At 36.4% G+C, this 12,181-nt stretch overlaps 1 protein-coding gene across 6 annotated transcripts in view; it reads right to left on the minus strand.

Annotated features, from left to right (window-relative positions):
* The window catches only part of C2H4orf33 (chromosome 2 C4orf33 homolog), a 109,571-nt gene that overhangs the window by 85,049 nt on the left and 12,341 nt on the right, over nt 1–12,181 (minus strand). For 3 of the 6 annotated variants that reach the window (XM_008521415.2, XM_070609066.1, XM_070609067.1), the window contains 4 exons: nt 11,914–11,974; nt 9,542–9,593; nt 9,218–9,417; nt 3,402–6,543 (listed from right to left, as the gene is read on the minus strand). In XM_008521415.2, the coding sequence (XP_008519637.1) occupies nt 6,438–6,543; nt 9,218–9,417; nt 9,542–9,593; nt 11,914–11,974 (419 nt within the window). In that variant the 3' untranslated portion in view covers nt 3,402–6,437. Of the gene's footprint in view, nt 1–3,401; nt 6,544–9,217; nt 9,418–9,541; nt 9,594–11,913; nt 11,975–12,181 lie in introns of those variants that run through there. The other 3 variants (XM_008521416.2, XM_070609068.1, XR_011537171.1) reach the window with 2 other exon arrangements.

Below are 12,181 nucleotides of genomic sequence, written 5' to 3' on the forward strand. Positions count from 1 at the left end.
GTCCTGTACTCTTTCAGTGTGTGCGATATTTCTTCCCACAGCATGTACTTGTTATTTCCACTGCCTCTTGAGCTGTGCTGCAATCTGAACCTCATTTTCAGTCTGGTGAGGGGATGGCATATTTTGAGAACAAATATTATCTACAATGCACCTGCCTCAGGTGAGGTGTTTAGGGGAGTGTCTAGGCAAGTTGAGGATGACTGCCTCTAACAAGGGTAAGGAAGCTGCTTCTACCATTCTAGAGGGTGAAGCAAAACCTGGGGTTCAAGATATACCAGAATAGGCTCATCCACACAAACTTACCCATCCTAGGTTTCAGGGTCCCACTCTTTCACTATGAGGCCCCTCATTTCAACATAGGAGACATGTCAAGCCTGGGCATTCAGTCTCCTTTGTAGTGTGGCTACCCTTACCATTAGCTTGATTTTCCACACTGTCTGCTCTTCAGCTATTAGAAATAGGGCTTATTCACATGTTGACGTGCATCTTTCTGATTCTCACATTGTGCCTTGAGTTTGTAGTTGGCAATTTTCCATTTTCAAGTCTTCTAAAGCCTTTATCAAAAAGCAGTCAACTCCACCATCAACAGACTTCAGAGTTCCAAAATAGTTATACCAGTCAGTTCGTCCAGTGTAACTGTTGTCTAGGTCGGGAGACAGATTCCTTGTGCTTCCTACTCCACCATTTTCCCAGAATCCTCTCCAAATTGTCATTTTTTATTAATGGAGAAATATCAAATGAAATTATTTCAATGTAGAATTGCTAAAAAACAAAAAAAAAGCAGCCAACTTCACAGTCCTTATTATTACCACTGCCTCTACGCCAAGTGCTACCTATCATTCACACTGATGTTTGACCTTCACCAGCTCCTCAAGCCAGTCTACCACCAGTGAAAGTCTTAGCAACCGTGATGTTACACCAGAGTCATCACCACCAGTCTGGTCCCTATCACTGAATGCCTCGTGAGTGATACAGTTCCTGATTCCCATACTTTCCAGGGCCACTTCTGGTAACAACTGACTTAGCCTGGGTTCCCCATAAAGCAGACCTGGGACAAGGGCTTGCATGTAGGCTGATTTTGGTAAAGTAATTCCAAACAAGAGTAAGGAACTAGGAAGAGCAAACCAGGAAATGAGGGAAAGGCAATATAAGGTGTGTTATTAGTTGGCCACTGCTGTGGGCAACTGGAGCGTGATTCCTTTAGGGACCCTCTGAAGAGCTGTGTGGAAGGGCCCTCAGAACTGCCAACCTAAGGGATGAAAGACAGGAGTAGTTATCCACTGACTCTCATGCCTCCTTAGTCAAGAGTTGCCCCATGGGATGTTAGCTCCCTCACACATCCAGGGAAGTTTAAGTATGATGTTGACACAAATAATTCATAATAAATCTCTAAATCAAAATTGGGGTGAGTTTATTATATGAGCTAGTTTTGAGGACTATAGTCCAGGATAAAACGACCTTACTTCACCAAGAAAGGAAGAACTCTGAAGAAGTGACGAACACAGCGTGGTTATATACCATCTTGGAACGAGAAACATACATCACATATGACAGGAATATCTCTTTTACTACTTTCACAAAATGCTTTGCTAGCACAGCAGGTCAGTGGTCACAAGATGAGCACAGTAAGTCCGTAATTAATCTTTAGTTTCTGGGAAGAAATGCTTATCTAAAAAGAAATGCCGATATTGGTGGGGAGGTACATACATCCCTATCTTTAAGGGCATCGTTCTTGGCTTTGGGACATTGTAAATGTTTAAAGCAGATGTACAATGCATGCTTGGTAGGCCACATCAAGACCTTCTGGAAAAACAAGGCCATGTTGAATTAGTTTTAAACCAAGTGGCTTCCTCATATACCACAATATATATTAACTTTTCTTATTGCTTTTCATTTATTCACCAACGAGAATGGCTAAATGGGTTCCTGCAGGTGTTCCACAGAGCTGAGATGGAAGCATAGCCCTGGGGCAGGAAGCAATAGATAGCAGTGCAGCTGAGGCAAGGTGCTGTCAGTGTGCTGAGTGCAACTGGCTGCTGGAGTAAAATGTTAGGCTGAGAGGATGGGAGATGGGTCAGAAGAGCTTTCTAATGTACAGCGGGATAAGTGCTCTGATAAAGCAATGTTAAAATACTATGGAAACTTAAATGGGAAAGAGAAGATGATCCTTGGACTTTTGAGATGTAAGTAGAAGTGTTGAGGGCTTACCGTAATGGTTTCACCACTTGTACCCTTTCTTTTTCTTTTTAAATATCAGATTAACTATATTCATCATCTTCAGCCTCAAAAGCCTAACATCTTAAAAAGAAGGAGGAAAAAAGCCTAAGTAATTTTTCTCTGGCAAAATTTTTTTAACGTCAAAAAAAGTATTTGGGGACTAAAGATAAAAAGTGTATTTCCCCCTGGACTGTGCCTTACACTTTACTGGAGCTGAGAGAAAGCATGCAAAAGCACCTCAAAAAATACACACACTGTGCAATCTATTTAAGTGGTGAGAAGAGGGAATCTGCATGATACTGTAGTGAACAATTCAAAACACAGCAAGGAAATGCATTCGTGCATACATTAAACAAAGGAATGATTATTCTTTCATGGTCCTGAAGGTGAAAAACAAATTTGAAACAGCTATTACAAACACCCACTCTCAAATACTAAGTTTCTATAGAGTAAATTGTTTCTATCTTACTAATGGACAAATTTTCCAAAATTCTGTGGTTGAACTGCATGTATCTTTCAAAAGAAAATGTGTATATGTGTTTTTGCTTGCTTGTTATTGGAAGAAGGCAAACACATTTCTTATTTAGATAAAAGAAAGTTAAGAGATGTTTTAAAAACATCTAAATAGACAAAAAGAAGACACATGTTAGGTTTTAGGAGGCTCACAACATTCAAATTCAATATTTTATACGGCTGTGATTGTATCTAGAATATCTGTGCTTTACTTTTCCCTCATAAACAGTTATGATTTATAGCTGAACCTGTGACTTAGAATGATGGATTCACTTCTCAAATCAGGATACTCTAAATATATCTCTTTTTTTGGATAGTTTTATACGCACTCATAAAGTTATTTCAGGTAATTTATAAATAAACCATCCAAGATTATTTGAAATATGCCTTTCCTATCCAAAAGTGGCATATCATTACCAAATCAAATTAGTTAGCTGCTATTATCAATTTTTAAAATATTTTTTGAATTTATCTAGGATGCCTAATACCGCCACCATGGTATGTTGTCATGAAGACACTTACAATGCTTTCTGTAACAGTCAGCATTTATCTTACGCCAGCTCTCTTTTCAGACAACATATTTAATAAATGAAAAGAATTAGTTGATACGCCATATTTAACGAGCATTAGTGATTGTTCAATGGAACAATATAAACTTGACGTTAACTCCATTTAATTTTCAGCTTATAACAGTATTTTATTAAGGTATAATTTACATATAATAAAATCACCAATCTTAAATATACAGCTTGGGGAATGTTGAAAAATGTATGCAGCTACATAACCATCAGCCAGATCAAGATACAAAACATTTCAACCCACCCCAGAAAACTCCCTCATGCCCCTTTTCCAGGTAAATTGAATCCCCTCCCCTCACCCAGAGCAATCACTGTTCTGAGATCTCACTATAGCCTAGTTTTGCCTAAACTGGCCTCACATAAAAATAATTATACATCATGCTGTATCTGGTTTATTTTGCTCAACATAATGCTTTTAAAATTTGTCTAGGTTGTTGCATGTATCAGTAGTCCATTCTTTTTTGTGAGTAGTCTTCCATTGTCTGACTATATCACAGTTTCTCTATCCATTCTCCCATGGATGGAAATTTGATTGATTACAGTTTTTTGTTGTTATGTATAAAGCTGCTTGGAACATTCATTTCTCTTGAGTAGATACCTAAGTAGGAAACTGTTGAATCACAGGGTAGGTGTGTATTTAACTTTATCAGAAATTTTCAGTTTTCCAAAGCAGTTGTACTATTTTACATTCCTACTCTCGGAGTATAAAAGTTCCACTTACTCCACAATCTCATTAATGCTTGACATTGTCAGTCTTCTTCAATTTTAGCCACATAGCCATTGTGTGTAATTTGTCATTTCAGTCACTTAGTGGTATCTTGTTGTGGCTCTAATTTACGTTTCCTTGGTGATAAGTGAGGGTGAAAGCCTTTCTATATACTTATTGGCCTTTCATGTATTTTCCTCTGTGAAGCGTCTGTTCAAGTCTTTTGCTCCTTACTTGGCTTGTCCTTTTCTTAGCGATTTGTAGGAGTTCTTTAAATATTCTGGGTAAGAGTCCCTTGTCAGATACTTGTATTTTCAATCTTTTATCCCAATCTTTGGCTTGCCTCTTCACTTTCTTAATGGCAGATTTGGATGAAAAGAAATTTTTATTTTTGATGAAGTCCAATTTCTCACCTTTTTTCTTTTTTAGTTAATGCTTTTATGCCCTATTTAAAAAAACTCCTGGGGCCAGCCCTGTGGCATAGTGCTTAAGTTTGGCATGTTCCCTTTGGCCGATCCCAGGTGAGGACTTACAGCGCTCATCAGCCATGCTGTGGCGGCAACCCACATATAAAGTAGAGGAAGATTAGCACAGATGTTAGCTCAGGGCAAACCTTCTCCAGGAAGAAAAAAATCTTTGTCTACCTCAGATTGTGAAGATTTTCTCCTAGAACTTTTTTCATTTCACCAGTCACATTTAGGTTAAATTTTCTATAGGTTGTGAGGTAGGCGTCAAGGCTCATTTTTCTTTTCATGTTTTTCCAGTTATTCCAACTCCACTTGCTGAAAAGACAGTCCTTTCCCTTTTTAAATGCATTAGTACCTTTTTCAAAAATCAATTGACTGTAATACAGTTTTCTTTCTGATTTCTCTATTTTATTCTATTGATATATTTGTACAAATCTATGCCAAGGTCACACTGTCTTCATTACTGAAGCTTAATAAGTCTTGAAGTGAGGTAGTAAAAGTCCTTCAACTTTGCAATTTTTCAAAATTGTTTTGGCTATTTGAGATTCTTTGCATTTCCATATAAAATTTGAATCAGCTTGTCAGTTTCTACTCAAAAAAGCCTGTTGAGATTTTTAACTGGGATTGCATTGAATCTACAGATGAATCTGGGGAAATAAATTAGGCAGCTCATTTTCTCTGTATAAAGAAGTGTAGAGGGAGGCAGTCCAGGTATGATACAGTATTACTCTAGCATGCTGTTTGGAACCCAGGCTCCTTTGTCTTGCTGCTCTGCTATCCCTCGGTTGTCTCTTCATTAACACAGCGTAGCTAGTATGTTACCTCAGGTATCAATTCTGCAATTCAGGGAAAAGGAAGGGGAGGGCAAAGGACCAAAGGTGTATGCCAGCTGAGTCTTTCATCTTTAAAGCATCTTTTTTCAAAGCCCCACCTAACACTGTATGCTTACATCTCATTGACTTGAACTGTTTTATAGTGTCATTTCTATCTGCAAAGGAGTCTGGGAAAACGTACTTTTTGAGCATAGCTCCCAAAAATTCAAGTTCTTTTAATAAAGTAGAGGAGAAAGTATATTGTTGGGTAGGCAACTAGGTATCTGTATGAGTAATAAAGGTTCTTCTTCCACAAGAATGCTAATCTCTGAGTTAAGAATGCTGGTGAAGGAGCAGGTTTGTGGAGGCATTCAGAGATGATCTATCTACTAGATGGCTTCAAGCTCTGAACTATATTATAACAGAGAATTTGAAAATTCTAGACCAGGAATATTTGATGTTTACAAAATAAAATAAAAATATTTTTATATCTTGTTTAACAGCATTAAGAAAATGTCATTTATTTATAAATAAAAGCAGAACCTGTTGCTCAAATTCAAGACTATTTCATTCCATTTCCTTCTACAGAGTAAAAATAGTTGTAAGACTGAAAAAACTGCTGGTTAAATAACACATGTATCCTAATAATGCCTTAACAGAAGTAGATGTCCTGTTCAACTGAAATAGGTCATTGTTTTCTACACATTTCAAGAATGGACAAAAGATTCCAAGTAAGGAATTATCGTATATTACATGGAGTTCAAAAATGCACAAATAAGATGTTCCAGTCTCAGGCTGGCTGAAGTTTAGCTATGTGGAAAGAGAAATAATGATTTTGGTTGACAGAGTCAGGGATATTTGGGGTGATGGTAATGCAAGGCATACAGTAGAATTCATTGCCATGATGGCTCCTAGACTAAGTGAATCTGAGAAACATTTTAACTTTGTAGATAAAATCATCTACAAACTTTACATTTTCTTGTTATATACAATTTGCCACAGAGGTACTATATTTTCACTGACCTCTATGAAACTATTTGTTGTTGAAATGTGTTCATGGTATCTTGAAAAAGACTATACTTATCATTGGTTTACCTTAAAAGATATAGAGAAGAAATGTTTGATATAGTCATCTACTACACTCCTATATATCAGGTTTCTCTCTTAGCCACAGGTCTGATTCGGGTTGTTTCCATTCTTCTCCAAGCAGTGTGTTAAAATTGAAAGGCTTGAAGTATTCCAAACGATGGCTATATGCAAAGAAAAAGAAGGTGGGAATTGAAATGAATTATGCATTTGTGAAACAGTTGTCCTGAAGGGCTATTTATTTTGGCACATCTGTGATACAACGTTCTATTTTAAGAATACCAAAGGTAAGATGTATTCTATCTGTACAATTTTCTTACTCTAACTATCAAACATTGAGCTCTGAAAACTTTCACTCACATCTCAAAGCGCTCTCCTTTCAATTCTGCCAATAGCTCCCCCACAGCTGAGGAGAGAAATAAAACTCAAGCCTCGAAACCTGATTCATTCCATCTAGCCTTAAACAAATCATACTGCACTCTTATAGATGTTAAAGATCTCATAGGTATTTTATATTTGACCTTTGATATAATTTATATCAGTCATATAAACAATTGTTTTAAAAAGTTTCAGCTTCATAAATTAGAAGATACACTCCCCTGGCAAAGCAAGGGAGGTTAGTAAAAGACTGTTAATCCTAGTTCTTTTCTTTGTTTTAAGACTTCATTTAAATTCATTTTTGTTAACACATTGTAAACAAAAGAAATCAAATACAGAGGTGATCCATAATAATTTTAGTACTTATTTTGATAAAATGCATTTAGGCTTTCAAACATAAGTACATAGATTGCATTTCTTTTTTTTTATTGGGGTAACATGGTTAATAATATTACATCAATTTCAGATGCACATCACTATACTTTGACTTCTATATACACTACATCGTGTTCACCACTCACAGTGTAGTTTCCATCTGTCACTCTACAAATATCCCCCTTTACCCCTTTCACTCCACTCCAACCTCTTTCCCCTCTAGTAACCATTGATGTGAAAGATAAAACAAAACAAAACAAAACAAAACAAAAAAAACAGAAAAACTCTCATAGGTACCTAGTTCTTTTCCTTCCAGGAAAACCATTTAACCATTATGAAGCTTTCTGTTTTGGCTTAATAAGGAGAGAAATGCTCAGCTAACCTGCTGCAGTGGAACTCAATTTGGCAGGAAATCTCTCCACCCTGGCTCCGCCCTGGCCAATGGTAGAATGTACTTTTACCGAGGGTAAGCCTCCCAGAACACATGAATGAGGAACTTGAATACAGGAAGGCATTAGCTGGTGAAGAGCCACAGAAACAAGCTGTCTTGAAATGAGGGCCCTGAGTAAGTTTGATTGTAGATTCCTGTCCCATTCTGCCCATGTGCCCAGGCTGAACCAGTTATGGAGTCACAACTGTCAATCCCAGATGAAGAGGTTAAGGACACAGTGAAGGAAAAGATAAAAGAAGGGAGAAAGAGGATAGCAGAAAGGGTCAGGACTGGGGAGAAGAGCACAGGGAAAAGTGTGTCAGGCAGAATAACGGAATAGGCTACAAGTGAGGAAGGCAAAGCAGAGTGAAGTAAGAGCATGACAGGAAGGAGAAGGCTGGCAGGGAGAGGAAGGACAGTGTAGCACTTTCTAAGGATAAAAAGGCAGGAAAGTCAGTCTACCATGGTGCAAAGCCCACTAGGACGTCTCTGTCAGGTTCTTCTAAACACGCAGACTCACCAGACTATCTTGGCCACACCGAATACAATCAAAGAGGTACAGGGCAGGAATCTCAGTTTGCCCCAGGACAGCACCTGGCTCTCCTCCCTCAGGGAGGAGTGTTTGCAGCAGTCCATGAAGCAGTCACAAGGCTGGCCAGGAGTTATATTCTCCTTAGATGGCAGCTTCAAGTGCAAAGAGATAGGACTAGAAATGGGAAAGTGTAGGACATACCTTGACTTAGATACCTGCTGCCCCATAGGAGCGAGTATCTCCTGTAATAACTCCATAGGTATAGCTTCCAGGGTCCCCCAGGGAACACCATTGTTAAAGGGAAATCCCAAAGCTGTTCTATCCCCACCAGGTATTTATAGTTTATTCATAATTCCTCTCAGTCCAGATGCAATTTACCAATTAGGGGTCATTTTTATCATAAGCAATCTTGCCTAGAAATATAGTTGACATTTTTATGCTTATGAAGTTACCAGGGGAAGAGAGCTAGAGAGTTAACTGAAGTCCAGATTCGCAAGCAGCAGGGGAAAGGAGTTATTAACCCTTCCTCAGGCAAGGAATCATGGACGCCTCTGGCCATCTAGCTCTGAAAGGGATCATAATAAGTTTGCAACACTATTATGAAAGGGATCATAATAAGTTGCAGCTGTCGCAACACTCACTAAGCAAGTCTTTTCTCACACCACTATGACAATAGAAGTGCTCTACCGACAGGAGTGAGACAGACTACATCTGTCAGGTATTTACTGAGAACCATCAGGGAGCAGAGGACTCTACTAGGTGCTTGCACACATATGTCGTCTTTGATCAAAAAATGTTACTACTGGGGTCAACCCAGTTGCATAGTGGTTAAGTTCCCACACTCTGCTTCGGTGGCCTGGGGTTCATAGGTTCAGATCCTGGGCACAGACCTACATACCACTTATCGAGCCACGCTGTGGCAGGTGTCCCACATATAAAATAGAGGAAGATGAGCACAGATGTTAGCTCAGGGCCAATCTTCCTCAGCAAAAAGAGGAGAATTGGCACTGGATGTCAACTCATGGCTAACCTTCCTCACCAAAAAAAAGGTTACTTCTGCTCTACAAAGAATTTCCAAAAAACTCTTATAGTTGGAACATATCTTCATTGATTTTCTACTTACAAATCAGGTTTTTGTCCTTGTTGCAGCTCATGCTGAGGTACAGGGTAAAGAGCCTCATAGCTTCTTTTATCACTAGATCCATGAATTGCAAATGAATTGAATTTTGTCACATTTGGTGGAAAATAGGTCCAAGGAAGATAAGCTCTGCCTTCCCATTTTGTCTCTCCTCTGGATACTTTGAATGACAGAGCAAGTTCTTGCTACAGATACAACATGTGAAACACAAAAGGTAAATTCAGGTTTATACTTTGAACATTATACATATATATACATATATATATCTTGCATACTTAAAGATATTGTCTCATATTTCCATTTACTTACTTTCCACACATTTCTTCTTCCAGAGAGTAAAAGCACCAAATGCTGTCCATGGCTGTCAAAATTAAAATTCTTCATGAGTGTTTGAAAGAAACAAACGTTATTTTCTTCACTATCTTTCATATCTGCAATGGGTGTGCTTGTAACTAAATTTCCAAATAATTAAAAGACGTGATATGACTATTGGATAATTATAAGGAGAGCTAGTATGTCTGGTTACTTAGAAATGATATCTTTGAGTTTACCATTTTCCAGATGACTGCAGTCAAATGCATAAAACTATATATGTTCAGATTGCTTTTTATACTTCATTTGGTTAGATGAGGCAAAGTATGAAAAAGAGGCAGGGGGATATCACGGTATTTGGAGTTCATAATAAAACCAGTTTTCAAAAACTAAAGTACCCTAAAGGAAGCTGGCACCAATTTCCAAGTCTGAATCCAACAACTTCACTACAGGTTATTTCTGTAAGAAAACTGTCTGGAAGCTCATTAGGAAGATAGAAAATAAAAATACAGATTGTCTAAAACTAGTCAACAGGCTGAAGACTATCCTTGATCTGTCTGCCTCTTGTGTTTTCCTGCTTTCTACCATTAGTTCAGACACCAATGTCACATTTCAAAGACAAACACAATATATCCTCAAAAGGGAATTCTAAGAGATTATAACTGGAATTAGCCAGGTCAGTAAGAATCAAAGGATTTCAAGTAGTTACATGAAGCAAATTTGCTGTCTCTGGAAAAGACTATCTCTAAACATTTCTACACAGATGGTCTGCTGTGAGCTTTTCAGGGAGGATTTCCTTCAGTAACTATACTAACAGAAGACAAGGATTCTTTTCCAGTTAAAAGTTCTCTGCTTATTTTTATCACTATTATGCAACTTTAAGAATATCCTAGAAGGAATAAAAGTTCTTGCAAATTAAAACAACAATATTCTTCATGTTGCTTTCCCAGAGGTTAACTGTCACAGGAGATGACTGCCTGAAGCAAAACTGTAATTCTTGATTATTAACTGTCCTTATATATATGAAACCAAACTATTCAGGACTTTTTTTAACTTTTGTAATTTATCAATTTTATACATATGGTTATTATATAATTTCTTAATGAAAGAGAATCTAATTCTCCTATTCATCTAGTGCTAAGTCATCACTTTATGAAAAGAAACTATTATCATCTAATAACATTAAAACTAAGGATGAAACTTCAGAATTCTAGCAGATCCAAGTTCTTGACTGTCTTCAAGACAAGTTATAAACCTATTTGCCTTAGCTTTCTCACCTGTGTGGTGAAAACAATCACACAATAGTTGAAATTTTATCACCTCACATGACAGTTTGTGAAAATTCATATTTTTCAATAAAATATTTTCCCATATTAGTTGAAAGGTAATACACAAAGATATATGATTATTATTCTGAAAAATATAATTGCAAACAGTTACATCTTCCACTCTAAGGTTAGCAAGAAATCAAAATAAGGGAAAGAAAATCATACGTAAAATCTCGTTTAAATCAGTTGTTTGGGACTCTCTGCCCAGCCTACAAAGGGACAAAGGCTACTGGATACTAGATACTGAGAGGTATTTAAATGCCATTTAAAATGAATAATGGCAAATAAAGAAATATTTCCTTATTAAATGTTTCACTAATTTAAAATGTTATAATTTAGATAACAGGTGGGCATAAATTCACTTTTTCACATCTACAGGAAAAAACTGCAAACCAGGTAAAGAGGGTCCCCAAGGGACTGGTTAAATTTGAACAAAGAGAGTCCAAGGTTAATATTTTTGATGAATCTAGGAAAAGCCACATGTGATTTAGTTTTTATCCCCGGCACAGAACACAAAGTGACAAAGGATACACTCAATAAGTACATGATGAATAAAGGAAGGAATACATGAATACATAATTGCATAATATACAAAATTAAAGTTTAATCTAGTCATTAAAAAAATCCCCTAAAATAAATATTTTCATAAACTAGTTCAATTCTTTATATCTACATGTATCCCTTTATTTCTGAATAGCTAATATATAATAATGGAAATTTATAGAGTAAATAATAAGAGTTTATATTTTATAATTATTTTTAATTCTGCAAAGAAAAATTATCTTCAGATTTATTAGAGAACTACCTACATTAGTAAATTGAAAATAATAACATAATATTTTCAAACATTTATAATATATATTCTAAATTATACATATACTTGAAAATAAGGAATTACATATAATCCAGATTAATTCATATTAGAAATCCTCCTAGTTAGTTGGAATTAGTGAGCTTTTACTATGACCACATGATTTCTAATTAGAAAGTAATGTGTTCAAGTTATGTAGTAACGAGTTAGAAAAGATACTTTATACTTACGGACAAAGTTCAACTTCTAAATACTGTTTGGTTAGGTCATTCAAGAAAAATGCTTCCACAACTTTTGAAAACAGAGATATGACATATTAAGAAATTTAATTTTTCTTCAAAAATAAATAATTTGTTTATTACTTTAGAATATAAAATGAGTTAACTCATTATTTTTAATTATAACTCTATCACCAATAGAAAAGGGAAAAAGAAAATAAATACACATTGCCTGGAAGAAGAAATAAATAGAAAACATATCATCAATTTTTTCCCATAC

Source organism: Equus przewalskii, chromosome 2 (genome assembly GCF_037783145.1).
Source record: "Equus przewalskii isolate Varuska chromosome 2, EquPr2, whole genome shotgun sequence".
NCBI classification, from domain to species: domain Eukaryota; kingdom Metazoa; phylum Chordata; class Mammalia; order Perissodactyla; family Equidae; genus Equus; species Equus przewalskii.